At 43.6% G+C, this 27,845-nt stretch overlaps 13 protein-coding genes across 13 annotated transcripts; 7 read left to right on the forward strand and 6 right to left on the reverse strand.

Moving 5' to 3' along the window:
- Positions 1-277: 277 nt before the first annotated feature.
- On the forward strand, positions 278-1,924 carry Bfra_006426 (putative g protein-coupled receptor protein; the record flags this gene model as incomplete). The annotated part of the gene is made up of 1 exon (XM_037336798.1): positions 278-1,924. One exon carries the CDS (start codon positions 278-280, stop codon positions 1,922-1,924), a length of 1,647 nt encoding a protein of 548 aa, XP_037198164.1.
- Positions 1,925-2,836: 912 nt separating this feature from the next.
- Positions 2,837-3,698, reverse strand: Bfra_006427 (uncharacterized protein; the record flags this gene model as incomplete). Its single annotated transcript, XM_037336799.1, has 2 exons — positions 2,837-3,184; positions 3,249-3,698. 2 exons carry the CDS (start codon positions 3,696-3,698, stop codon positions 2,837-2,839), a joined length of 798 nt encoding a protein of 265 aa, XP_037198165.1.
- A 798-nt stretch (positions 3,699-4,496) lies between these two features.
- Bfra_006428 (putative gmc oxidoreductase protein) lies at positions 4,497-5,472 on the forward strand (the record flags this gene model as incomplete). The annotated part of the gene is made up of 4 exons (XM_037336800.1): positions 4,497-4,580; positions 4,902-4,957; positions 5,016-5,044; positions 5,093-5,472. The coding sequence occupies 4 exons, from the start codon at positions 4,497-4,499 to the stop codon at positions 5,470-5,472; spliced, it is 549 nt and encodes a 182-aa protein (XP_037198166.1).
- Positions 5,473-5,553: 81 nt separating this feature from the next.
- Bfra_006429 (putative gmc oxidoreductase protein) lies at positions 5,554-5,799 on the forward strand (the record flags this gene model as incomplete). The annotated part of the gene is made up of 2 exons (XM_037336801.1): positions 5,554-5,662; positions 5,753-5,799. The coding sequence occupies 2 exons, from the start codon at positions 5,554-5,556 to the stop codon at positions 5,797-5,799; spliced, it is 156 nt and encodes a 51-aa protein (XP_037198167.1).
- A 1,046-nt stretch (positions 5,800-6,845) lies between these two features.
- Bfra_006430 (putative upf0261 domain protein) lies at positions 6,846-8,114 on the reverse strand (the record flags this gene model as incomplete). The annotated part of the gene is made up of 1 exon (XM_037336802.1): positions 6,846-8,114. One exon carries the CDS (start codon positions 8,112-8,114, stop codon positions 6,846-6,848), a length of 1,269 nt encoding a protein of 422 aa, XP_037198168.1.
- Positions 8,115-8,805: 691 nt separating this feature from the next.
- On the forward strand, positions 8,806-9,779 carry Bfra_006431 (putative tim-barrel enzyme family protein; the record flags this gene model as incomplete). Its single annotated transcript, XM_037336803.1, has 3 exons — positions 8,806-8,893; positions 8,965-9,110; positions 9,174-9,779. 3 exons carry the CDS (start codon positions 8,806-8,808, stop codon positions 9,777-9,779), a joined length of 840 nt encoding a protein of 279 aa, XP_037198169.1.
- Positions 9,780-11,037: 1,258 nt separating this feature from the next.
- On the reverse strand, positions 11,038-12,710 carry Bfra_006432 (putative duf185 domain protein; the record flags this gene model as incomplete). The annotated part of the gene is made up of 4 exons (XM_037336804.1): positions 11,038-11,927; positions 11,981-12,182; positions 12,238-12,504; positions 12,558-12,710. 4 exons carry the CDS (start codon positions 12,708-12,710, stop codon positions 11,038-11,040), a joined length of 1,512 nt encoding a protein of 503 aa, XP_037198170.1.
- A 419-nt stretch (positions 12,711-13,129) lies between these two features.
- Bfra_006433 (putative cmgc cdk pitslre protein kinase protein) lies at positions 13,130-14,641 on the forward strand (the record flags this gene model as incomplete). The annotated part of the gene is made up of 2 exons (XM_037336805.1): positions 13,130-13,677; positions 13,777-14,641. The coding sequence occupies 2 exons, from the start codon at positions 13,130-13,132 to the stop codon at positions 14,639-14,641; spliced, it is 1,413 nt and encodes a 470-aa protein (XP_037198171.1).
- Positions 14,642-15,123: 482 nt separating this feature from the next.
- Bfra_006434 (uncharacterized protein) lies at positions 15,124-16,114 on the reverse strand (the record flags this gene model as incomplete). Its single annotated transcript, XM_037336806.1, has 2 exons — positions 15,124-15,914; positions 15,967-16,114. The coding sequence occupies 2 exons, from the start codon at positions 16,112-16,114 to the stop codon at positions 15,124-15,126; spliced, it is 939 nt and encodes a 312-aa protein (XP_037198172.1).
- A 1,988-nt stretch (positions 16,115-18,102) lies between these two features.
- Bfra_006435 (putative zinc finger protein rts2 protein) lies at positions 18,103-19,180 on the forward strand (the record flags this gene model as incomplete). Its single annotated transcript, XM_037336807.1, has 2 exons — positions 18,103-18,189; positions 18,242-19,180. The coding sequence occupies 2 exons, from the start codon at positions 18,103-18,105 to the stop codon at positions 19,178-19,180; spliced, it is 1,026 nt and encodes a 341-aa protein (XP_037198173.1).
- Positions 19,181-19,802: 622 nt separating this feature from the next.
- Bfra_006436 (putative transcription elongation factor spt-4 protein) lies at positions 19,803-20,305 on the reverse strand (the record flags this gene model as incomplete). Its single annotated transcript, XM_037336808.1, has 3 exons — positions 19,803-19,833; positions 19,896-20,149; positions 20,225-20,305. The coding sequence occupies 3 exons, from the start codon at positions 20,303-20,305 to the stop codon at positions 19,803-19,805; spliced, it is 366 nt and encodes a 121-aa protein (XP_037198174.1).
- Positions 20,306-20,562: 257 nt separating this feature from the next.
- Positions 20,563-21,018, forward strand: Bfra_006437 (uncharacterized protein; the record flags this gene model as incomplete). The annotated part of the gene is made up of 1 exon (XM_037336809.1): positions 20,563-21,018. One exon carries the CDS (start codon positions 20,563-20,565, stop codon positions 21,016-21,018), a length of 456 nt encoding a protein of 151 aa, XP_037198175.1.
- A 777-nt stretch (positions 21,019-21,795) lies between these two features.
- On the reverse strand, positions 21,796-26,937 carry Bfra_006438 (putative gtpase activating protein; the record flags this gene model as incomplete). Its single annotated transcript, XM_037336810.1, has 2 exons — positions 21,796-26,499; positions 26,554-26,937. 2 exons carry the CDS (start codon positions 26,935-26,937, stop codon positions 21,796-21,798), a joined length of 5,088 nt encoding a protein of 1,695 aa, XP_037198176.1.
- Positions 26,938-27,845: the final 908 nt, after the last annotated feature.

Genomic DNA, 27,845 nt, shown 5'->3' on the forward strand with positions numbered 1-27,845 from the left:
TGAGGGGTCATTCTATCTAAAAATAGTGCACCCCTCCTTTGTGACTATATCACGTGTAGATTATCACAATCTTATCGTATTCGAACGCGCGGTCGCCCAATCGGTCGCCCTTTCTTGAACCTTCCCAGATTCCAGTTTCATATGCAAAAATAGCCAGAAACCACATGAACTTCAAACTTTCACTAAAATCAAACTGTATGGAAAAATACCTCTCTTATATCCTATAACATCGGCATCTATAATGTAAAGGTAGATACAAAATCTACCCAAGCAATCAATGCCCATACTTCCAGACGATAAATGCGACGACGCCTGTGTCATGCCAGGTCATCAAAACCGCTCTTTGAGCTCTGCATCATTCTCGACACTCGCCTTCTCTTCTATCCCCTTGATTCTGACATTTCTCGTCGTCAGTCTCGTCGTTCTTCAGAAGCTCTTTCCATTATTAGCTGGTCTACAACAATCCAAGGAAGATCATATTCATTATCTCCCTAGCGATGCCCCTCCCAGTTTGCGACAATCGCATAAAGAACATGGCAAGAAAACTGCAAGAAGAAAGGCTATAGCTATCTCATTCTCTACTACCATTGCTTTGGCTACAGTGCTCGCAGAATTGATTCTTTGCGAAATCTCGAATTACCTAAATCCAGCGGCAAGGGCGTTTGCGCTCAAGATAACGGTTCCTACACTTTTATTTCTACTCGTTGTTCTCATACCGTTTCTCGAATTACAATCAATTATTGCAGGGCTTGGGTGGTCATTCAGCGTGTCGAAGAAAGGAGGATTTTCTACAACTGCCTGGCTCCTTCAAGCTGCTGGTTTTACAATATGGTTGATGGGTTTTTGGTGGCTGGGGAAAGGGATCCCGGGAACTTATATCCACACAATGGCATCTGTACCCGGCAAAGGACTTAGCGAAGCTTGCTTGGATAGAGTTGGTATCATCGGAATTTCTTTGATGGCTCTACTTTCTGGGTTTGCGGCTGTCTCGGCCCCTTGGCAAACATTTGGTGCAAGGCCGAAACCTGTTTCGGAAGCTGATATCGCACGGAAGCAAGCAGGCTTAAATGCTACGAATGACATGCTTGCTGTAAAACGAAGTCGATTAAGAGCTCTTCAGCGCAAAGTTAATGATCATCCAGCTGAAGGGTTCATGACGAAGGTTATTGGAAGCATACGGGGAAATACTGAGGTACAAGAATTGAAGGCTTTGGAGCTGGAGATATCTGGACTTTTATCTATGGCTCAGAATCTTTCCACCTCGTTATCAATGTTGCAAAACCGTTACGCAACGAAACAACGATCCTCTTCACCTCTCGGTAAAATTGTCTTCACGCCCATTTCTTACGTCTTTTCGTTATATTGTATATATCGCATTGGAACGACTACGTTAGCTGTTTTTCGACGTCTTCTCTTTCCGACCGACCCTGCATTTTTCAGTTCATCATCCACGGATCCGGTTAATCGTATTCTCTCTCTATTCGCCAAGCACGTAAATCCAGCCTTCGATCAATTAGCATGGTCTCGTCAAATATCCTTTCTCTTATCGGCTGTGATCCTCTTCGCCTCCTTCAATTCCGTACTTCAGACCTTCCATATGCTTACCAAAATCTCACCGTCGCTCCTCTACCAAGCTCAAGCTAATCTGGCACTCATCGTTGCACAAATCAGCGCAATGTATGTCATATCTAATGCGTTACTTCTGAGAAGTAATCTTCCATCGGAGATGAAAAGTGTAGTGAGCGATGCACTTGGCAGTCCATTAGAACCGGGCTTTGTAGAGACTTGGTTTGAGGGATGGTTTTTGGTTGCTAGTATTGGAACCGCAGTGGGAATTTTTGTGGGTAGAAAGATTCTCGGTTCGGGCTTAGATTGGGATGATGAGTATGAAGGTGATATGGAGTTGGGACAAAAGCAATCTTGAGAAAAATGGTTTGGGTTTGCATTAGGCATAATCGAGACGCATATTTGGTAGATGCGCGTATTGTATTTTTATAGGAGTTTGATGGCTAAGCGGTTTAAACTTGATGGGTATACCTAGGGTGGATTATTTTTATTGAATTTTATAGTATTCGAATATGCGTTTAAGAGGGGGTTACATGGTACATGAATGATGATTGCGAGTGGACAGTAGTAGTACGAGGGCCTGTTTTTAATGAATACCGGGTCCGTACACTCACAAGAAAAATATTCTGATGAGATCTCATTTTTATTATCTACTTTTTAACAATTGACTAACAAGCTTTGTCTTGGCCCTTTGTGGCTAAAAATAACAACGGGCTTGTTAGCGCTCTTTGTAGTTATTTTCAATACCACTCAGGACCTACGCCTACGCTCGTACTGCGCAGCTTTCGAAATACTAAATTTAAAAATGATTTCTACTATTTAAACAGGCATTTTTGAAGCTATTCAGAGATCTAAAGCTTTTGAAAGAGTGATCTATACACTGGCTTAAGTAGGGTAAACCTGAGCCAACCTTTAATAAATCTAAGAGAATCCTATCACGATCACATATTAGAGCATATCGATAGGGGTTAATCAGCTAGAATAAGAAAGCTAAAGAGGAAAGCGATCCTTAAGAGATCTCTTTATCTCTTATATAACAACAATCGCTTAGTTCAAGCTAGCCAACAACAGCGTCTATCATAGCGCTTGCCTAAACGAATCTTCTCATCCTAATAATAAAAATCTACAAATCTACAATCAAAAGTCACAGATAGAAATAAAACCAATTAACTTGGAGTTGTCATCAGATATCTTGATTCTTCATACCCTAACACGCTATCTATTGATTCATGCCCGCCATTAGCAACATGTCGCCGGGTTCTCCTGGTGACTACGTGCCTTTGTTTGCCTTCTGAATAGCCAATTCAGCTGCTGTGGAAATCTTCTCTGCAAGTAATACAGTTTGACTCAACATTGCCGAATGTCCCGCATTGCACCTATCAACTTGAGCGCCTGCGGTAGTTGCAAACATCTCCTGGTATTTCGAAGGGGCAGCCTGGTCATTCTCGCAGATGAGATAAGTCGAGGGAAGGTATGTGTATGCAGCGCGTGTAAGTTTCGTTTTCTGAACATTGTAGGATTGAAGAATGAGTTGTGATTCCCAGTATTTCGCATCGGAATCCGATAGATCATTATAGAGGATAGAAGCGCCATTGAGGATACCAAAACGTCCATCGGGCTAGAATTATATTGAATTTTCTCTCAATTGATAGGTAATACAATGGACAACATGGAGTGCTTACCCTAATATCGTTGTTTGGAGACTCCCCAAAAGCGCCAAGAACCGACTGCCCAACAGGAAGGATGAATGCACTGAAATAGTACAGATGGATTACACCTCCAGAAAGCCCTCGAGCCTTTCGATGTGTATATGTAAGTTCCTCGGGAATTGCCTCACTACCAACCAATCCTCCATAAGAATGCATGGCTACCAAGACTAGATTGTTTTCATATTCGACTTGGCGGATGATTTCGAGACGTACAGCGAGGGCATCATCGATAAGAGTGATTGACGGAAAGGCGGGGTCCTCTATATTGGTACAGCTTGGTAAAATTGGATGAATCGTGAGATGCCCCAAGGACGTGAGGTGTTCTTTCAGGGCCTCATATGGTACCGGAGTGTGAAAAGAGCCCTGTACGACCACAATGGTGGCTTTTTTCTTCGATACGGAGCTAGTGATAGAGCTTGCCATGATGTTATATTCTTGCTTAAAAATTAAACCGTGGAGAGAATTTAGACACTATTAGAAAGCTTTGTTGTTTGTTCAGTTACTAAAAGGAAGTGCTTCAAAGCTTGGTTTGTACGGCTGTTGCGGCTGGGGCAGTGTTAGTATATCTTTTTTTATTTAAAAAAAGCTAACCACCCCGCCTATTACCATGGTTAGCCATAACCAATCATGTCACCCAAACCGCCCGTTCCTCTGGGCTGGGGGAAGAAGAATCTCCACCTTGGCATGCAGTTGAAAGGCACAGTTCGGCTACTCGGTGGATCGTGAGAATCGGTCTTTATTTCCGTATTCGATTATCTGGGATAAATAAGCCAGTCGCAAAGGGTCGCATTGTGCTACCAGAGTAATCGACATCAATTTTTAAAGGAGGTATCATTAGGCGAGGAAGCTATGTGAGGTTTTTGTGGACTCTAGAAGCCGATACTCCCTACCCGGTTTGTGTTCGCTTTGAAATCCCCTTGAACAAAAAAACTGGATTGCTGGAAGAGTTCAATCAAGCTCTTGGTTTGATTTTTTTTTTTTGGAGAGTTTTGAGGTTATATAAATTAGACCTCAAAACTACTATGCTGTAGGTTGTAATCGGACACTATTAGTCTCGAGGCTGTAAAGATCTCAAAAGTAATTTAGACTCCGCATAGCCACCCCAAGGTGGTGGTCCGGTGCAGGGGGTACATACCCTAGGGTCACGCTAAAGTTTCCAACATTGCTATGCAGAGACCAGTCGGCCGAAGGGTCATTTTTGTCTACTGTCAGGGTATCAGAATGCCAGCAACCAACTACATGGCTGACGATGTGCTTACTGATCTAGAGTCCTATTCACCAGACCAGGGTGGATTGATGCCTTTCGTATGTCATGCAATCACAAGCTGGTTGGTGACAAATCTACTTAGGGTAGGTGGTTAGTGCATGATACCCCGATGACTGAGGACTGGGAGACGATGGAGATGATGGAGACTACTCCGCGTCGGTAGATCTTTTGTGCCATCATTTGAATATATGCTGTCCTCGAGTCTAAAGCTATCTTCATTTCACATGGTCTACGAACACGATGGGCGCAATACTATCCATTCTTCGATGGTGACCATGGTTTTTACAAGCATATGACTCTCGTCAAAATCTCTTGGGCTCTCTCAAGGACCGCAGTGTTAACATCCCCAACTTACAGAGACTGTAAATTCAGAGGTTGGCCGACTAGAAGATGGTGTTAACCGAAAGCTTAAGACGTATGTAGCTGCCCAAGCTCTCAACAGTTTCATGATCCAGTCTAACTCCACACTTCAGAATTTTCCCAGAAGGAAAACGGGTTCTAAGTCTGTTCACATGAAAATGCTCGATTTTCCACACTGATAGTCTACTAGGATTTGCGAATGTCCCCTCTGGTTCAATAAGCAACCAAACAAAAGCTGATATTGACGCTTTCTCATCGGATTGGCCAGACTTCGAGCACCTATTCCTCGATGCCTCTTTCGGTGGCACTCTTGACGACGACAGGCAATATGTATCGTCATCGGTTGTTTTAACAACACCATTCTCTCCCGGAAAGATCACCATAGTTTCCAATGATACAAATGTATACCCGCTGGTCAATCCCAATTGGCTCACCGATCCTCGAGACCAGGAGGTGGCTGTAGCAGCATTCAGGCAAGCACGCGCTGTCTTTACAAACAATAATGGCACCAGTGAAATTGTATTAGGCGCGGAAATGTTTCTAGGCCTTGATGTTTCTGCCTATGCGTAGATGTTGGCAACAATTCAGGAGAGGGCCGCGCCTAGTTATCATGCAGTATGTACATGCCGAATGGGGCTGAGAAACGATACAATGGCAGTATTAGACTCCAAGGCAAGGGTGTATGGAGTTCAAGGTTTGCGGGTGGTAGATGCTTCGGCATTTCCCGTCCTACCCGCAGGTCATCCTTCGTCTTTAGTCTGTAAGTGATGAATGATTCCAAAGTTCTTTGTTAATGCATTGCTCTAGAAATCGAGACACAAGATAGCTGACTGGATATGTTCTATTATAGATATCCTCGCGGAGAAGATTGCAGACGACATTCTGAAAGGCAGATAGAGTGGAATGTGTGTTAAATTTGACTCTCTGGTCAATCGATTGAGCTAGACGGATTGTTTCCTTACACTTTCGGCGAGCTGTGGTAACAGGGTAGGAAGACGTAGTATTAAAAGAAAGAAATTAAGATAGCCCTGACGTTTCCAATGTGGAGCGCACAGAGACTACTTATAAGCGGTGGAGGGCGACGCTAACCTAAGAAAAGGATAGTGTAACAGCCACTAGATCATTTTATAATTCAAAAGTACTCGAGAAATTGTTAATCAGAGCCTACTTTCTATTATAAACTAAATATTAGCCTTATTCTCCTATACTTCAAAATTCACCATATGCTCATGACCTACGATACAAGTCTTTCACTTTTTATTATTATGTATTATTTATTCTTCGATTGATAGAAGATTGATTTTATATTAAATAAGAATATTAAAGAGATTAGTCAAGAAGTAAAAATACCGTTGAAAAATAATAATTCGAAGAAACAGATTATTGTAATTTATGGATTACTAGAAATATCAATGATTTAATTTTAATTTTATAGATTCTAATAAAAAACTACAGATTCGTAGAGGGCACCACATACAGGTGTTGAATCTTCGCCCTCCATTGCGAGTGGGCAGAGCCATTTTGATACCTATTGCTTATCTGCATGGAGGCGGCGAGTGACGAATACATTGTGACGTACGATTTGGGATGTACTGGATAGTGAACAGAGAATCGATTTTTTATAACCCTATCTTGAGCATAGTTCTTGAAACCTGGAAATCACATGCCGTTCTCTCGGTATGTATCCTGTTCTCCAAATCCACACATCGCTTAAGAAGATAAATAAAGAGTAAAATTCTGGGACTATCGTTTGTTTCATAGGATCAAGTTTCTTGAAATGGGTTTATATTGCCTGCAATCTTTTCTATATGGACGGAATGACCTGGATGATACGCAAAGATGCTCATGAGGTAATGAGACGAAGAAATAAGTAGTTGGCTAATATATAGGGGTACAAAGTAAATCATTATCTCACCTGGTGCTCCTCTCTCCATCCAATATCGTCAAGACGCTTTGGAAACAAGTTGCACAAGCTGATCTGCCAAAAACTTTGCAAACTCCTGATCATTAATAGCATAATCTTTTTCCAACACCTCGATTCCCGTCCCATCTAACCCATCCTTAATAGTTTCAAACAGCATCTTATCAGCTTCAACATCATAAAACTTGCCTCCCTCCACAGCCAACAAACTGATTCCCTTCTTCGGTAAACATATCTTGACCAAATCCTTCCTCTTAGCCATTTCCTTTAATCTCCCAGCAATAAACTTGCCAATCTCGACACACTCATTCTTATTCGTCCGCATCAAAGTAACTTCTGGATTATGCTGCACCAACAACCTCTCACCAAATTTCTCTGGTACCGAATCCCTCGGTCCAAAATTCACACACTCACACGCACCCACACTTATCACTTGCGGAATTCCCATTTCAGCCGCGGCGGAGAGACGTTCTGGACCCGCTGATAATACACCTCCGCAAACATGATCTGTGATTTCCGTCGTCGTAATGTCGAGAACTGCATCGATGCGTTTTTCGCGTATTAATCTCTCCATTGCTTTTCCTCCGGCACCGGTGGCGTGGAAAATGTATATCTCATATTCGTTTTTTAATTTGTCTTCATTTTGGAGGATTTCTTGTACTTTTTCTACACAGGGTGTGGTGATGCCAAACATGGTTAATCCTATTCCTTTTTTCCTCGGTTCGTTCTCCTCTGCTTGTCTTCGAAGCTGATATGCTTTCGCGAGTCCGGAGACCGCTCCAGCTGCATTGTCTAAAATTCCTTTTAGAATGGAATTGGTGCCCGCGATGTCAACAACGCTATACATCATTGTGATATCTGTTTCGCCGACATATGGTCCTGTGTTTCCACTGGCCATTGTGGATACCAGAAGTTTGGGGAACCCGATAGGGAGAGCGTTACGCATGATAGATGCACAGAGGGATGTTCCTCCGGATCCACCGAGTCCGATTATAGCATGGATGGAGTTTTTCTCGAAGAGAGAACGTGTGAGATTTGTGGCGCAGATGGAAATGTGCTCGATGTATTCACCGCGAGAAAGGTTTGAGTAATCGAGGGGGGATGGGGCATAGGAGAGGATTTCGGATTGGGGAATGCTTATTTCAGGATCAGAGGCGGGCTCGCGTCCTACGTCTGCGAGGAGAACTTTGATTATGGGTTGAGAGTGTGCGAGGATTTGGGTGCGGAGGTAGAGGATTTCTTCGCGTTTGGAATCGAAGGTTCCGAGGAGGAGGATAGTAGGATGTGACATTTTGTTTATGGTTTGTGAAGTTGATCAGAGTGAAGCATGAGGAAATTTGTATACTTATCTGAAGTTATGGGTGAGGTGTAACAATAATGCATATGCTGTCCTACCTGTTTTAGTAGGTGCTGCAGAGTGACGTTTCTCTTTTGATCTATTGTGTTGAGATTGACACAGCTGATGAGAAGAGTGAACTAATACCAACTTCAAAGCAACAACGCTGATAGCCTAACGCTCGATTCGACGTTTCAATTCGTAAACGTGTTAATTCTCAAGAGTTGATCAATTCGAATTCATCCGTCAACAATGGCAATGCATATCATTATTGCATATCATCTCGATGAAATCAAGTTCCCCACCATAGCTACAAACAAGCTCCAAGGTAATTTCGGGCCGGTGAGATTCTAGTGTCGAATCTACCAGATGTGAGGGGCCTTGGAGGGGCCTTAGAGGGATATTTCGGCCAGGGCTGGAGTTGCCAGGGGTACGTCAACACTGCACAGGCGTGTTTACGAGTCAAGCTGTCAACCCCCCCGCACCACATGTCGTCATTTTATGCAGAGAGCTACTTTAATTTGGTGACAATTGGACGACTAAGAATTTTTGTATCGGATTTTTGAGACAGTGGGAATGATATATATTGTGCCTGCTCATACTATCACTGTTGTGATATCTCCATTTGTCAACTCGATCTTGCACAATGACGAAAGCTACAACCCGCGATGTTGTTCTAGGAAGACTGAAAAATGCAGTCAAGAATAAGGAGATTATTGTTGGAGCTGGAGCAGGTAGGTTGTTCGTTTCTGCATATATAATATAAACCATTGGTCCAATGGATTAATAGCTAACTGAACAATAGGAATCGGTCTATCAGCCAAGTCTGTGGAAGCAGGCGGAGCAGACCTCATTATCATATATAATTCCGGTCGTTTTCGTATGGCAGGACGTGGCTCATTAGCTGGTCTCATGCCATATGGAGATGCCAATCAAGTAGTCGTTGAGATGGTTCGTTTCTCCAATCTTCACGTGTCGCATAATATCCAAAACCTAAATCTCACATCATGACAGGCCTCCGAAATCCTCCCTATAGTAAACGATACCGGTGTTCTCGCCGGCGTCTGTGCTACAGATCCTTTCCGTAACATCCCCACCTTCCTCAAACAGCTGAAAGATCTCGGTTTTTGCGGGGTGCAAAATTTTCCCACCGTTGGACTTATCGATGGGCGGTTCCGAGAAAATCTAGAGGAGACGGGTATGGGATATGATAAAGAAGTTGAGATGATCCGTGTCGCCCACGAACAAGATTTACTCACCACACCCTACGTTTTCAACGCCGACGATGCGGTGAAAATGACTAAAGCAGGCGCGGATGTATTGGTAGCGCATATGGGATTAACGACTAGTGGGACGATTGGTGCCAAGACCGGAAGTAGTTTGGATGAATGTGTGAAGGCTATTCAGGAGATTAGAGATGCGGCTGTGAAGGTTAGAGAGGACATTATTGTTCTTTGCCATGGGGGACCTGTTGCGGAGGAAAAAGATGTGGAATATGTTTTGGCGAGAACGAAGGGAATTCATGGATTTTTTGGAGCGAGTAGTATGGAGAGGTTGCCGGTAGAGATTGCGATCAAGGATAACATGAAAGCATTTAAGGAGTTGAAGGTTAGAAATTAGAGAAGAGTAGGTGGAGTGTATTATTAGAAGAATAGAGTGTTAATCTAGTATTCGAACCCGTAAATACGAAGAAGGGCTTGGATAACAGCTTCATGTTACTTATTACGGACAGGCGACAACATCTAATCAAGAAGCTATGGTTCGAGGAGGAAGCGCAAAGTATCAACCGACGTAGAACATCTGCTGAAAACCACGAGTAAATACATATCAAAACCAAAACCGAGTTCAAGATACATGTGGGCTGATTCATTGCATTATTTACCTTGGGCATATACCTGTTATTCGCTTATTATTATATCTCTACTTCTAATGATCTAATGATAGGTATTTATTCAACTATCTAGGTAGCTCTTGAATTCACTATTCACCCTTTTGGCTTCGAAGTCACTTCAGCAAGAGATCGTTCTCGGTAAAAAGAAATCTACTGCTACAAACCTAGGTATGAAAAGGCTTTTCGCTTCCAAGTCCTCTAACTAATAGTAAATCTGCCTAGCGAATAGATGCACAGAATTTTAGCGCTTGGACTTATATATCTACTCTTCACTCTAGACTTTGAGCTGATTATATCCCCTTTGTTCCTCAATCAAACTTTCTGTCAATTATACAGTCATCTATCTCACACAAAAACTATTGACCATTACAAACTCGTACTGATCTTGTATATTCTCTCTTCCATCAAAGCCCTAGACAACATGACATTGACTTTACTAAATTATCAATTGCGTCATAATATGTTTTGCGCAGATATCTTGAAAGATGCATCATCAAATATCATTTCAGACGTCGTCTCTGAGTGTATAAGCATTTCTTCTGATTTTTGACACTTCATGTATAGGCAGCCAATAAGCAGTAATACATGTAGAAAATATACTCGAGCCACAAGATCACCCTTTAGCTTCAAATAAGATGATTCAAATGCAGGTGATTGCGCCAAGGGGTTCAAGTGTCGAAATGCTACTAGAAGAGAGTGTGAATGACTGGCGATTAAGTTATGAATTCCCAGGCTTCGATTGCAATCAAATCAACCCCTTTTAAATGCCAATCTTGACTGTAAATCGTCCCAGTGTGTATGGCACCTAGTTCTCACTTTTGTTTGAGCAGCTGAAATGGCTCCTAAAGGGATTCAGGCCTTTCCCTAGAAATTTTGGTATATTTCAAGTACAATTATGATACATGTACCTACAAAAGGTAAGCTCTTACATCCTCGACCCAACATGCAGTCAGTCGGGCCAACGATGTACCTCTCAACATTGACAATCTAATCCATCACCCCACCTCCGAATCCAACTGGTCTCCTCCTCCCTCCATTCTCTGGAACCACAGCCATAACCTTATAGACCTTTCCCATACCACTTCCTCCTCTATCAACCAATCGCTTCCAAGCACCCTCAACCCTCTTCTTAACCTCATCGTCTTTCTGTCCCAAACTCTTAACCAACATCTCTGCCCGTTCCTTAATTCCCATACTCTCTAACCACCCTCCTTGTTCCATAGGTCCATGAACTTCTACCCCCTCACTCGCATTCATAGCTGCCTCGGCTAAAGCTATAAAATCTACATCCGCGCTTAGATCTACGATTCCCGGTTCGCTAAGAGGAGAAACTCGTTGATGTGCTTTTATTCCTCGAAGAGAATTGGTTGGAATGGTATCACTCGGTCCATAATCCAAAATTAGAGCGGCACCCGAAGGATTAGGTTTAGGGTTTGCTTCTGAACCACCAATCCGACTTGCGAAATCAGCGACAATAGCGTGACTTTCAGGAGATATCTCGATTAGTGAATCGGGTATGGATTTTAAGGCTCGATAGCGAGTGGAGATTTCGGGAAGATAAAGGGAATGCGGGGTCGAGGCTTTGGAAAGCGTAAGTTGAAATTCAGGAGGGGAAGATTGAGATTGAAGGGATTTTGGCGTGTGGACATCGTTGTGCGTGCTATTTGGCGGGGTGGGCGAGACTACCATTTCGCGCCACTGAGGTGTTTTGGCTGTAGATGATTTGGAGGTGGAGGGGGCAAGTGGATGAGTACCAGTGGGCGTTTGAATTGTGGTAGGCTCTGGAGCATTGGGGTTCGGAGGTACGGACTGGAAAGCGTGGATTGGGAGAGCATCGAAGAATTCGTGGGCAACGATGAACGGAGTTTTGTCCGCGCCTATAAAAGTTCAATGAAAGATCTTTAATTTTGCAACTCCCGCACAAACTTACCAGAAGGTACAAACCTCATATTCTCAGTCCACATTATAGGAATGCCAGCATACTTGCTGGTACTCTTAAATCCTGTTTCGGTCTCTATCATAGGGGCATCCCCACACAAAAGCTGTTTCTGCGCGTCTCTCAAAGCAGGACTTGCTTCTACCATATAGACAGCTTCTATACTCTCAGCCATTGGCTTGAAGTTTCTGATTGTCTATACAACATATTAGCCCACATTCAAAACTAGAACAAGAATGTCTAGACCAGACCCTCAGCATATCATCCATTAAAGTGCCCCTCCCCGGACCTATCTCCACCAATTCAACACCCTTTCTCTTTTTCCCTTGAGCCATCCATTCTGCCACAAACCAAATACCAACCAATTCCCCAAATATCTGTGATATTTCTGGCGAGGTAATAAAATCGCCCTTTTGTCCGAACTGATCTCTTCCTTCTTGTTTTGAGGTATAATATCCACCCACATCGGACGTTAAGCACATCCGCATAAATGAAGCCAAAGGAATTGGTCCTGTAGCCTAGAGCATATCAGCAAAGTACCCGAGTATCTAAAAAGATACAAAAATCATACTGTGATAGCTTCAGAAAGCTGTTTTGCAAGGGGTGTAGACCATTGTCTCGTCTCCGTTGAAGACCATCTCAAAGCCGAATACGAAGCTCCATATCTGCATTTCACAGCACAACGCAAAGAATTACGCGTTTGCAGTAATAATCTAGACCTCATTTTTAGTCTTCTCTAATGTTTCCAGTACATTTCACTTCTTTTTAAAGCTCATTGCAAGGGTAGAAAGAGAGGTTGTAAAAATTGAAAGCCTTGCAACCTCGCCTTGCCTCGTCTCCTGGCCTTGTCGTCATTGGTGACCCAAAATCCTCAGCCTTGACTTCAAAATTCACTGCAACCTAGGACCTTATCTACCACTATCGAAAATCTTGTTGTGTTTGAGAGGTCAGAAATAAAATTTTGGAACTTTATAAGAAGTGCATATTTTATTGCATATTTAAAAAGGTCAATATTGCGCGACCTCAGAAAGAATTGACTCATCGAGTTTGACAGAACGGTTGTTGAATCCGCGCGAGGGGCGTATTGAGCTTCAATTGCACACTTCACAGAAGGCTGGAGTTTATAACCAGCAAGGTACAATTATGTCGACTCAAGCCAAGTCGCGCTGGGCAGATGACGAAGAAGATGCTGCGCTAGATCTGCAGCGCAAACGCGAAAAGGAAGAGAAGAAACGATTGAAGGCAGAAAAACAGAGGAAGCTCGATGAGCAAGCTGCCGCTGCCTCTGCTGCGAAATCCAAAGCTCAAGCTCCTTCTGAACCAGAAGCATCCGCCGAAAGACCCTCGAAGCGTCGCCGTTTATCACACTCTCCGGCGCCCGCTCAAAAGCTCGATTTACCGCCTGCCAAACTATTGCGATTTCCAGCACCCATTTGGGGGAAATGTCGCAGCGTGGAAGATTATGAGAAATTGAATGATATAGAGGAGGGGGCTTATGGATGGGTATCACGCGCGAAAGATAGTCGGACGGGGAAAGTCGTTGCGCTAAAACGATTAAAGATGGAAAATGCCAATGACGGAGTGCCAGTAACGGGTCTAAGGGAAATACAAACGTTGATGGACTGTGAGCATGAGAACATTGTGAGGTTAAGGGAAGTGGTTGTTGGAGAGGATACAAGTAAGATTGAGAAGTACGTTTTCTCCATTTCAGTTCTGCCATTTCAATCTTTGCTTGCACGTTTTCCCGTTTGCACGTATATAGAAACTTATAGCTAACATACACCCCTCAGTATATTCCTCGTTCTTGACTTCCTTGAACACGACCTCAAAACTCTCCTCACATCCCTCTCGGAACCCTTTCTCCCATCCGAACTCAAATTACTTCTCCATCAACTCACAACAGGCGTTGCCTACCTCCATAACAATTACATCCTCCACCGCGACTTAAAAACCTCCAATCTCCTCCTCTCCAATCGAGGCGTCCTTAAAATCGCTGATTTTGGCATGGCCCGCTACTGCGGCGATCCAGCTCCAAAAATGACCCAATTAGTCGTTACGCTCTGGTACCGCAGTCCCGAGCTGTTACTCGGCGAAGAACGATATGGTAAAAGTGTAGATATGTGGAGCGTGGGTTGCATATTTGGTGAACTCCTCAGCAACGACGCCCTACTTCCCGGAAAAAATGAAGTCGATCAACTATCCAAGATTTTCGAACTCCTCGGCCTCCCTACCGAATCCAACTGGCCCACCTTCAAACGTCTCCCCAACGCACGCTCTCTCCGTCTTCCTAAAAACCCTAATCCCGCCACTCAAGGCTCAGTCCTGCGCTCCAAATTCCCCTTCCTGACTTCAGCTGGATCATCTCTACTCTCCTCTCTCCTCAGCTTAAATCCTGCGAAAAGACCTTCTGCACAAGAGGTTCTGGAACATGAATACTTCAAAGAAGATCCGAAGATGAAGAGTAAAGATATGTTTCCTACATTTCCAAGTAAAGCTGGATTGGAGAAGAAGAGACGGAGAGGGACTCCGGATGCTCCTCAGAGAGGAGAGGCTCCTAAGGGATTGGGAGGTGTATTGGATTTTAGTGGAGTGTTTGGGAGTGGAGGGGGAGAGGAGGTTGAGAAAGGGGCCGGATTTAGTTTGAAGCTTATTTAAGAGAATGAAGATAGCGAGCCACTTTCGGTGTGACGGTCAGAAGATAGGCCAGTGTATGATATGGATGTATGTACTGAAGGACATATATGGATATACCAATTTGTGCTCTGTATATCCTAACGAGGCAGACTCTTGTAATTTTATAGATATAAATCTACAATGCACAAATTCACAAATATAGAACCAGAGAAAAGAACTGTTATTGACTATTATAAACCAATTTGCTCTCGATCGTTCATTAAGTAATTGTAAATTTCTCCCTGCTATCTATGCATGCATGCAACGTGCTAAATCCAGAAAATGCACATATGCCCAAACCCCAAAACACCATTACCCCAACCCGGATTTTTCATTTTCAAATCTTGCCCAAAGGAATGTTTCCCATATGCAACCCAATATCTTAATGTTCTTCTCCTCCGTGTCCTTCAATCCAGCACACCCAAAATTATGAGAAAAAAGTTATAATCTTCATGACAATTTTTTTACCAGATAACACCCAATCCAGTGACGAACCAGGTGAAGCTAAGCACAGTAATAACTCCCATACCAAACATCAATTTTAATGCTTTTCTCTCCATGTCAGATAATGCCCCACTGCATGTAGCACATACCCAATCACTGAGAGGAGTATATGGCTGTGGCGTGTACATCCCAAAAGCATATGTATCATATACTGACAAGTATCCGGGTTCAGAAGTCGCACTGATACTACTCTCTGCATCGTAGATAATTAAAGTGTAGGTTTCAGTAAGGAGAGGGTTTCCAACAGCAGTTGATTGATAGGAACCAGTATCCCAGGTTACTGCCTGTGTGGAATGCGAGACGGTTTGGTTTGTGGCAATGGTGTATAATTGAGCATTGGCTTTGCATGTGGCCATAATGTTAACGGCGGTAGGAGTAGCCTCGAGAGATGTATAATTCCAGACAAAAGTAATATAGTCACCAATTTTGTAGTATTCAGTGGAAGCGGCGGCAGGTGTTAAGAGAGTAATTCCACCTGCTGGGTAAGTTGCATTGTAGGAAGTCGAGTTGCCACCAGAGCTGCTTATGGATGTGGATGATCCAGATTTGGCAGTACCTGATGTTGTTTTCGATCCAGAAGTGGTAGCTTTGTTTGTGCCTGAGCCTGAGCTTGTTTTCGATGCTGATTGGGAACCGGTTGCAGATTCGGAACTGGTTGCAGATTCGGAACCTGTTTCTGATGCTGTGTTTGTAGACTTTGGGGCTGTAGTCGCCGAAGCAGCGGCGGAAGCAGTTTCGGATGCTGTGCTATCTTTAGGATGTCAGCACGTAAACACGGGGAAGATTGATTATGAGTTTCTTACCAGCAGCAGAAGAGCTTGAACTGTCTGCTCGAGCTACAATTAAAGAGTCCATTTCTGGAAGCCATCTTGGCCATGGCCATGCAGCTACAAAAGTGAAAAGGCAGAGTAAGATGATGGAATATAGTTGGAATGATCGTTGAGCCCGCATCGTGTTTGTTGTTGATATTTTCGTATGCCCTTAAATGGCCCCAAATTTCCTGTTTGATTTCCTAAATATTCTTTCCAATCTTCGAAGTTTCCTTTGATCTAGCACCAAGACTCCTTCAAAAATGTTTCGTCTTTTCGATGAATGGTGAGTAAATGTTTAATGGATGTTTTCTTTTGATGATTCTTATAGTCCGATTAAATTTCGATCAAGGTTGTCCGAGTGAAACCCAAAAGTCGACTGAATGGCATAGATGATTGTCCGACCGAACGAGTGAGGTCGTGTATTTTCTTCTTTAAAAAATGACTAAAAACGAAAGGATCTTGAGACTGTTGAACATTTATCGACGAGAAGATTGCAAGATGTGAAAGGTAAAGTGTTGAAATTGTTGTAGTTAGTAGTTTGTAAAGGAGTCCGGGAAATCGTATGGAATGAAGAGGGGATCCACTAGGAATGTCTCGAGTTTAGCACACTTTGAGTGGTCAGTCAGGTACAAGGTTAGGAAAAAGTTTAGGAGACAATTGAGGCAATGCATTATTAAAATTCGAGCTACCGAGTAGATAATCTTTCCTATTCGTTCATTTGCTGTCTACCTATACGGGATACTATTAATAGACCTTCCCGGCGCCATTCATAGAAGAAAAAGTACGAGAACTTTCATATGACCCGTCCGTATCGATTTTCACATCGTCGCGGGTGTAGTTCTATACCAACCTTGGCTTCTATTCACCTATTCATGTATGTACTCAGATTATCGGGCAAGTTTCCATTCTACATCCTTTTTAGAATCCAGACTCATATATTGTTTTGAGAAATTCAATATGCTCCCTCTCAGTCTGATTGATGATTGCACTTGGAATTCTTAAATCCCGATACCATATAGTGAAATCAATAAACTATCTAAGCTATGGACAGTCTTATCATAGCTCTAAGATCTACTACAAGGTAGTAGCTATTTTCTTATAAGAGCGACCTTGAAGGGAACATTCTAGGTGTACATTCACATACCTCTCGAGAGGCATGACCCGAAACACGTGACCCGACTTCTCCCCCTATTTTATATCTCTACGTATTTGTCGTACCAACAGAAATCTACCCTATGGCTACATGGTAGGTAGTTGGCTTTTATCTCTTGAAATCGAGTAGTTTCTATCCAGTCAAAGTTTCATTCGTTCTCTAGTTGAATATATCTTCCATCTATGCTGCAACTACGTGATTGTCAATAGCTACAAGGAATTGATACTCGGTCCAACCGAATTAAGGTTACCTCATACTTTCCCAGTATAAATTGACAGACGTGACAAACAACTCTTGGCATCTCCAAAGGCCACGGCTTTAGCTCATCGATAATTATTACTATCTTGCTTGTATATGAGTATCTAGAGAGTTCTCTGATGGCCTACGGCAATGCCCATCTACGGGCGCGGCTCGGGCTGATCTTAGCATTCTTCAAGGTGTATAGTCGTCCTTCATCGGCTGTTGGTAGACAACGCTGTGCAGTAAGTTCTGTGATCTCGCAGATACACTTAGCTATAGCCAATGTTTTCGATTATATCAATTATACATGTCAATGTAAAAGAGGAGAGGGAAAAAGATATCATTGTAAGGCTCAACCCTCTTGTGAACAATCAGGGTAGCGAAGCCTGGCCTGGAAGCGAGGTGGTGGCGAGCACGACGTGGAAAGGCTAGACCAGTCGTGTCAGTGAATGATTAGCGTGCACAGACCACAAGGCTACAATAATGGCCGAGGCGGCGGCGGCGTAATATATATACTTTTTGGACTTCTACATCGTTTTCTGCTATAATGTCCATCGTCTAGGACTTACGATTACTCTATCAAATTCTCAAGAGTAATTTTCAATAGGATATCCAGGACCTTTCGATCCAAAATCCGTAATCAAATTTCCCCTTCTCGCAATATTTTAAAAGTTCAACTTGGTTTCGAACTCGCAAAACGTGCAAATCTTCCAAACCCTTAATAAGTCTACAAGATGCCAAAAGCAGAAGTTGGATCAACGAAGTTTTTAAACAACAAGTTAAAGTCCAAAGGACTTCAGCGATTACGATGGTACTGCCAAGTATGTATATACTTCCCGATGATACATATCAGCCAACTAACATTATGGACAGGCTTGCGAAAGACAAATGCGCGACGAAAATGGCTTCAAAATGCATGTACAATCTGAGTCGCATGTTCGACAAATCCTCCTAATCGGCGAGGATCCTAAGAAATATATCAACGATTTTAGTAATCAATTCCAGCGTGACTTTCTACAATTGTTACGAACATCTCATGGCGAAAAACAAGTCAATTTGAATCATTTCTACCAGGAATACATCAGCAACAAGGAGCATATTCATATGAATTCAACGAAATGGCCATCCTTGACAGAGTTTGCCAAATTTCTGGGCAGAGAAAGCTTATGTCGAGTAGAGGAAACGGATAAAGGCATACAAGTAGCCTGGATCGACAACTCACCCGAAGCGTTAAGACGGCAAGATGCAATTAGGAAGAAAGAGAGGCAGGACAAGGGTGACGAGGAGCGGGAGCAAATGCTTATCAGGGAGCAGGTACGTCGAGCAAAGCAAGATGCTGAAGCCCGTGGAGAATCCGAGGTGGATGAGCAAGAACGAGGCCTTAAAAGAGAGGAAGGAGAGAAAATAAAGCTTAGCTTCGGTGCTAAGCCTGCCGTTTCAAATCCTGAAAGCAAAACTATTGAGCCAGAGGAGAGCAAGACACCGGTTGGTGACGCGCCTTCTCTTGAAACTGCAAAAGACGAGGACAAGCCTTCTGAGACACCGGTCACTGGTGATGATAAAATCGCAGAGTCTCCAAATCTGGAGCCACCAGCCCCGGCCAAAGTTTCCTTAAAGATGGGATTCCAGAGCAAACCAAAGAACGTTTTTGCAGCGGCCAAAAAGAATGCTTTAGGGGGTAAGAAGGCTCCCGTATTTGAGCAGCCGAAAAAGATAAGCGAGGCAGAGCGTATTATGAAGGAAGAAATTGAGCGCAAGAGGAGCAGGGAGCAATCAAATGGAGGACCATCTCATAAAAGACCACGATTTTAGTTACCTAGCGATCATGAGGGTTTGGCATTGCACGGAGTTACATTTAGAGGTACTTTACGACGGAAGGAATATGGCGTTATATTTGATACCACATGCATCTGTAGAAGAGTCAATGCAGGATGTTCCTATCTTTCAAGGAGTTTCAGTTCGCCTTCATTGATTGTGCGTCAATGATTTTACCCGGCTCTCAGAAGTCTACATTCTTCCACAAATGGTCGTGAAATTAAATTTGTTATAATATATGGGGCGATTGAGACGGCTTGATTCAATCGGACGCTTCAGAGCTTTTCCTCATCTCATTTCTTTGTAGTTGTTCCAATACCATGTCCAAACTCCTTTTAACTCCCTCGCGCTACGAACATTACGCACCCTTTGTCCAGATCCAAATTCCTATCCCATAAAGCGTAGTAGTTGACCTAATGAAAAATCAGTAAATTTCATGATACTGTAGTCCTGTTATGCTTGGAAGAAGACGACTCTAAGACGATGATATGGTTGTCTATGGCAAGCCCAAAGATAGGAAATACTACACAAGTTGCCAAATATCATATAGACTCCTCATCATCACATACCCAAACGGCGATAGCTCTTACCTTTGCTTGCAAACCATCTCTCTAATCTCTTAATCCGCTTCCGTAGCACTTCCATCTCTCCTGCATTCATGTTAGCTCCGATTCGTCACAGAACCCCCCATTCCCAGTACAGAACAACTTACGGAATATATTTGACCCTCGCCTCTTCCTCCATTGTCGAAACAATTTCTTCTGGTAGCTGTCCATTGACTTTCGTCGCATAAACACCTCTCACATATCCATCCAGCCGCTGCCATTTCGCGACCCAAGATTTAGATGGATCGGCCAGTGTAATGAGACCTTCGAAGACTTGAGATGTGCAGTCGATGATCGCTTCCATAGATCCTTGCAGATGGAGAAAATCTTCGCAATTGGGGCACCCTTCTCGCATAAAACGCTGGAGGTACGTATGTTAGTTTTGGACTACCAAGTAGAGACGGGAGGAAAGAATAAAGGGAAGGTTGATGCGTACGTTTTGGGTCATGACAATTGAGCAGACCATGCATGCGCGGAGATTGCGCTGCTGGTTAGGGGGTACGTAGTTTTCAGTCATTATGTTTGTTGTGATCTTTTGGCTGGAGTTGAAGTTGTAATGAGAAGGCTTCCAGAATTGAGAGGCTAGGATTTATATAGTTGAAAGGGTTGAGATTGTCCGAGATGCCAAAGAAAGCTGCAAGGCTGAGGAAAGCTTGGACCAGCCGTCTAAAAACGTCGACACGGCTGAATCTCCTCCCTTGTATCCCACCAGGACTCTGAACATTAATATAAAAATTATAAATTTTGAAATAGCTCCCTTCGAGCTGTAGAAAAATGGCTCAAACTACAGAAACCACCGTAGATATTCCAATGCAAGAAGCACCTCCGTCATCTATCCCCTCAAAACGCAAACAGAATAATCACGAGCACAAAGCCATTACTATCACAACACCACTTTTTTCCTACATCCATCTGGAACTTCAGACCTCATCTTTCAAGAAGCCACAACTAGATGATATTACAGCAAAGTCGTATATCACCTCAGCACTTTTGCAATTTCTGGGACTCCATGGCTCTGCTATCTCTATTGATATTTTGAAGACGGAGGACAAGGACGTTTGGATCAGAGTCATGAGAGAGGACGCTAGTGCGGTGGTTGCAGCTTTGGGGGGTTGGATTAAGAGATTGGGCAATGGGGATGAGCAGGTGGGGTGGAGAGTGAAGGGGAAGGCAAATTGGCTAGGGAGCTTGGTGGGAGAGCGAGATATTGAGGAGGTTTGGAATGACTGAGAATTCTGAAGGCCAGAGCAATCTACCTTTACTTTTCGTCAATAACGAGATTCCCATCAGCCTGAGATTCTAGTTTTCCAAAAAAAAAAAAAAAAAGACTACTGGATAAAATGGGCGTTGCACCATTAATAACATCTGGTACAAGAAAGAATCGGACACAGTATATGTTTTTTGTCCAAGTGCGACTCGAAGCTTGCCTCCCTAAACATAGGAAATCCAATATCCGCGGCCATGAATGCAGGAGTTTCCATGCTGACTGGGTAAGTCATCGATTTCAAAGTCTCTGAAAAGGTTCATGTTTCCGATTCTGAAACATCGGCAAGGAAGACTGGAACTCTGCAAATGACTTTGTGTCAATAAGGTCGGGCCTGAAGCTTTGCAGGCATTGTGCGCACATAGCTATGTTCGCTTTGGTCGGTTGCGGCTTCACGAAGCATTGAAAATGGGTTCTACCACCCAATCATACTGAAGTTTCCAATGAAATCGATTTACAGGCAGAGCATGTAGCGAGATCCATAGATAAATACTTAATTTAGATGTTAAGCTATGTCACGGTGTGTTTACAAATGGTCACTGAAAGAAAACAAAAGCTCCCTCTTTGCTCATAGAGATTTACCAACCTGATTTATGTCAAGCTGGACCTCCACCATCTCATGACTGCCCCTTCCAGCTCCTAAACGAAAGAATATACGATAAAATAAGATAAAATAAGATAAAAACTTTTGTGGTATTTCCCAATCATTTCAGTCGTTTCAACCCAACGCCTCACATTTTATATTACGCCCATCTCGAGAAGTCTAAACTATCAACCATTGGCTCATCCCCAATTGTGTCCTTATCCGGTTCTGCCGTAGACAAAACCGACGATTTTTGAGAACTAGCGTCAACTGAACTAGATAGAAAACTGAAGTTGGCGACAGAAGCCCGGCGAATACTAGTCATGCTCTCGCGGGCCTTAGCCTCGGAAACTGCACCAGTGGATGTACCTGGTGGGGAATTATGAGTAGAATCAGATCGCTTCGGTGCATGCTTTGCCCTGAGCCGATTGATCTCACGTAGACGATTGCGCCATGGTGAAACGTGTTCTCCGCCCTCACGATTTGCCCAGACCGAGGAAAAGACTGAAGCATTCATTGCTAGCAAGCGAATAAACTCCGGCAAATTCCTCAGACTGACAATTTTCATCTCAGCAGCTGGGGAGATCTCCGGGAATCCAGGTTTGCTCATGACCTGAACTTTGTAGTATGGGTCTTTTCGCAATTGTCCTTGTCGTGGATCTCTAGCAGCGGTAAAAGAGAGACGGGATTCTGGAGCAATAACAATATTGACATAGTTGAAAGCAGATGGAAATGTGTCGTATTTGAACGGCAAGCCGGAGTTGTTGAAGATAATATTCACATAGTCATTACCAATATGTTTCTTCTTTTGAGCGCATTGTGGATCCATCTCAAGATTTGTCGGCATCTGTGTTGTCACGTGAAAAACTATTTCAGAAACCCGATCTCTCCAGCAGAATACCTTCTCTCCATCCGTACCGTACGTTGTGTCAAGACCTTGAGCATTGAACTTGGCCCCCTTGAGTTCGGTCACTGTCGCAAGCCCTGCAAGAAATGTATAGTATTCCTCACTGCCTGTGATATTAGCAAGTATCTCGACTTCCTGTGTCTGCTTATCGCCGATATAAATGACACCAACCTTGTGCCCATCCACGGTAAGATTGCGATCCAGAGCCTTTACAGCACGCCTGGTCATGTCGTCATCGGGAAGAGCAATTGGGCGTGTGAACTCAGTGCCTTGCGGAATTGAGGCGGTCAATTGTAGGAGGAGGTGGCTGGGGAGAACAACATTGGCATTAGAGTGTTTTGCGTCGCGTAAAGCATCGGTAGAGAGAGAGATCTGATGAGGAGGCGGCGGGCTAAACTTTTCACGAACCATATAACAAGAAGTACCTGACGGATGGCGCTTAGTGATTTGGGCCCAGCCTTTGTGGGTAGCCTGTTCAATGGTGACAACACTATGGCCAATGATCCAGCGCTTTTTCAGTATTTCACCATACAGTTCTGGGATGAAGTCTGGATCGGCAGAGGATTCGTCCACATCAGCATAAGCAACTCTTTGCATATAGTCCAAGGTGACTTGTGCTTGCTCATCGATCTTCTCCTTTCCATTCGCATCAGTCGAAACGAGGTTCTTAGCAATCCAACCAACTTGACCAGCGCGATCAGTAAGTTTCAAGGACAGAAACCAGAAGGTGATAACATGATATGCAAGAGCATACACATACTGTGGTAAATCATCCGAGCTGCTTGCTTGCACGCTTGCATCTGCCAAATTACTCTCTGTTGAAAGTGGTCCCGAGGCAACTCGAGCTCGGGGGAGGTTATTTTTTGAACTGTTGTCCTTGCTCGGCTGATCTCGTACATTTTGAAGATATCGGAAACATACAGCGAAAACAGTTCGGTATTCCTCTTCTCGAAAGTTGGCATATAGTTCCGGGAGTCTGGACAAACAAGCCAAAAACTCTAGAATATGAATTGCGACATGTTGTTGAGTGATAATCTGCGACATCTTTTGAAGAATAGTCACAAGAGCTTTTCTAGTCGATCCAGGAAGTTCATGGCAGCAAATCGAAAGGGCATGGATGCAGCATTTGGCAGCCCGCTCCCACGCGCCTACACCTTGTAAGAATGTCCTAACAATCTCATCTTCCTCGGCTTTGGAAAATTCTCGGTTGTAACTTGTGACCATTGTCAAGACGTGAAAGAGACAAATGGCTACGTCAGCTTTGCGCAATCCAGATGATACCGGGGGCTCTTGAAAACTACTATCTCTGATCAAATCGCATAGCAAAGATCTGAGCTTCTTTATCTGGGGAATTGATGACTTGAAAAGGGCTTGGTTGGTCAGCTGAGATGGCAGGTGAACAAGAATATAGCTGTAGACTTCCCAATCACACCCGCCATCAAGGAGCTGACAAAGAACATCGAGATAAGATTCAATGTTCAAGACAGTCTGCACAAGTGGCTGGTAAGGGTTCAAGTTATCGCTGTGGTCAGGCCCTTTCTCTTCAGTATCAGTCAGATCCGGATGGATGGACTCGATAGAGGTACGTGAGAGATCGTCGGGAGCTTCTACCGCGAAATCCCGTTTGTTCTCCCGTACTGGATCTGCTTCAGCGATAGTATCTCGAACCGCAGAGTGTTGTGAGTTCTCTTGATCATGAATCAATCCTGGAGCATCCAAATTTTGCGCAATGAATTTCTGATCCACATCTTCAATTATTGAAACTAGGCGTATAGTAGCATTGCCATTTGTAGTGTCTGGCAAGGCATCGGCGTCTGGTGACATCCACATTTGGTGGTTACGCTGTAAAGTTCGATTCATGCCACTGCCTAATCTGAAACTCTGTTTGGGAAGAGACTGTGCTTGACCGCCTGACGTACTTCGAGATAGGCGAGAATTAGATTCATCTGCTCGAGCTAATCGACTTTGCTGAGCGGCTTCATCTGCAGCGTGCTTCTTAGCCAGAGATTCAGCTGTTCGATAGAGAGAAGCGGCTAAATTATCTGACTCTGTGAAGGGTGTGAGGAAAATTCTGTTCATCGCGTCTGCCCGAAGCCGAAAGAACATTTTTAGAGCAGATATGCGAGAGTCTGTTGGGCAGTCAGAAGCTTGTGCGATGGCAAGTAATTCTTCAAACACCCGTAATGACTTGGAGACATCTGTAAACATGGTTCGCATGAATATTTGAATAAAACCTCTCACAACGATATTGGAAGGGCTGTGCACAATAGGAGGTGCGGCATATGAAGATGAAGACTTGCTCGACAAGATGCCATGACGAGTCCCTGGAGGCGATCCAAGAGGTGATTGCATTCGGTCACTAGTGACCACACTTCTCATAATGTCTACAGCATGTTGGAATAAGCTGTCGTCCAAAGTTTGTTCGGCCATCACTACAGCGAAATCAATGAACTCCTGCAGTATTGCAATATCCTTCTCATCTCGAACATATGCTAAGACTGTCACCGCAAAAGCCTCGAAAATCTCCGGTTGATCAGTAACGCTGACGATCACATATACATCTGTCACCGCTTTCAGAGCGTGTAGTCGAATATCGGGTGGGCGGGACCGATCAGCAAGGAAGCCGCCGAGAATCAGGTCAATGTTCTTTTTCCATCGTATATCTGATGGCGAGCAACATTTGTAGTCTATAAAATGATCAATGACCAATCTTGCGCAAGTGTCTGGAAGATAGGTATGAGATCTGACGAAAAAATCAATGCAGTCGTCTTTCTGAACGAAGTTGAGTGGAGGTGAATTTAATAATTGCTCGACGCGCATAATTAGACCACCAATCAGTTCCCCCATTTTTGTTATAAACTTTTGCTGCGAGGTTTCGTCTCTTGAAGGGGGACTTCCATTGATAGTATTGTATATCTGAGACCGATTCGTCACAGGGTCTGGAATGCGCCTAGAGCAGCTAGACACAATCTCAAACATTGGTGACCAGTCTTCGTCAAGCACATTCTGCATAATTCCACCTTCATGAGTGAAAAGCGAGTAAATTAGCTGCAAAATATCGCAATCAACTGAGGTACGGTCGAGCTCAAGAACCTTTCGCAGAGATGCCATGAGAAGGGTGAATGGGACCAAGGGGTAACCATTCTTTGCGTCCTTTGCAAGCAGTTTCTCCAATGCCGATATGGCACCCCTGACCTCTTTAACATTCTGGCTATATTGCTTATCATCGGACTTGTCTAACAGAGGCTTTCCAACAACTTCCATCAGTATTCTGACCATTGTGAGCCCGTGATGGGATTTGCATAAGTTGCTGATACATCTCCAGGCGTCTTGGTGCACATTCCAAAGAGAGCTATGTATGGAGCATAGCACCTTCACAACTGGCTGAAGCTTGCTATCTGGGATATCTCCATATGTTATGACAGCATCAAACAACTGATTGCATGCTTTGAGATCCGCCTCTGTAGCAGATGATGTGCAAATCTCAAGAATCTGAGAAAGAAGGTCGGACGATGCTGAATCGGTGACAATGTTAGAGCTGAATTTGATAATATCCGCAATGAAGACAAACAGAAGAGCTAGATTAGATTCCTCATCTAAAGGCGGTTGCTCTTTTGGCAGGGAGCTCTGACGGGTAGCCTTCTTGCGTGAGATTCGTTCTGCTGTGGCTGCAGACCAAGTATCCTTCAGCCATGTGGTTAAGAGTGGGAGTAATTTATAATGGAAACCCGAGAGATCTTTCCCGTGTCGTGATAGTTCGATCAACGATACAAGCTGCAGGTTAAAATCTTCTCTGTTTGCAGGATGACTTAATACTTGGAAAAAGCTTGCTCTTTCAGGATCATTCGAGGATGTACATTGAACACAAGCGCTCAACAATTCAAACCCCGCGATCCGCGCTTGCTGTGGCTGAGTTGGTTCGATTAAATCTTTGCCTGCAATAAATATCATAGAAACCTATTAACAAAAAATTAGCAAGCGGCAAATAATATCTCGATCTCATCTACCAACATTTTCCAGGGGAAAATCAATCACAGCACGGCGTAAATGTTCTGCTGCGCGAATGCGATCTGCAAGACTATGCCCTGCTTGTAACTGTTCAAGAGTTGGCTCGTGGTTGAGTATACCTCCATGGCTAAGCTTTTGCGGAATGCTTCCATTATCGAGCTGTAAAGGGCCTGTTGCTGGAGATTGCGTACTTGGACTTTTGGTAATTTTACCACCAGTCAAGCTTTTAAATACACTCGCAATTCCGCTAGAGCTCCTTGGTTCCGGCGTCTGAGCTGCGTCCCCGACAGGTGGAGGCATAGAAGCTCGAGGGTTGGAAACTCGAGGATTTCTTTGAACTCGAGAATCTGTTTCGAAATTCCATCTGTTAGTAAATGGGGGATACATTTTGGATGCTTTTCTTTCAAAAATTTGAATTGCAGTGTTGTATGCGAATCATGCAATCGAAGTTGACGAAAAGAAAATAACAAGGCAGCAAGCATATGCTTGTAGAGCGCCGAAACAATGATGCTTCCAGATTGTAAGACAACCGAAAGCTAGCTCTATTTTTCAAGTGCTCTCTAGCATTGTGTATGAAGACTTTATATTGCGTCATGGTAACAAGATGCACATCAGTAGAGAAACTCGGGACCTGTACACTGTAGGCCATTCTAGGTTTAGCTCCATGAGATATGATAGATGGATATTGATAGTCAGCTGATGAGAGACTTCAAGTTCTTACTTCTTTATCTGGGCTCAATAAAAGCTTGATCTTGATAAAGCCGTTGCAGTGAAAATCATAAGGGACGTCTGACATGTCTTGTGCGAATTATCAAGTCTAATCAGTATATATACTAATTCAATCATAGAAATTGATGTTGCATGGTGAAAAGGTGATGAATGCGTAAAGTGAAGCAGCTAAAGTAAGGCAAATTCCCTGAAGTATGGCGAATAAGGAGTGAATGGAGTGAAGCAGCGACAGCAAACTAAACTTCCAAAATAGGATGTGAGGTGTGGATGAAGTGAAGTGGCTATTCAGATGCAAAAATTCGAACTTTCGGAGATAAGTAGCATACACACCATAAGTATCTGGGAGCCAGCTAACACAAAGACATATGTCCCAAGTATTCATGCGAGAAGGGAGTGTAGGATGGACTTCATCAATGTCCTCTATAAATTTTTGACTTCACTTCCGAGGCTATCAAAATATTGCCAAGTCTATAAGGCTACAAGGCTGCCAATTTCGATCAATGAAGCACATTGATGATGATGACACTAGTCTTCAATGAGGGAACTCCTCGGTTTCCTTCAATAAC

Source organism: Botrytis fragariae, assembly GCF_013461495.1.
Source record: "Botrytis fragariae strain BVB16 chromosome Unknown tig00000000, whole genome shotgun sequence".
Classification (NCBI taxonomy): Eukaryota; Fungi; Ascomycota; class Leotiomycetes; order Helotiales; family Sclerotiniaceae; genus Botrytis; species Botrytis fragariae.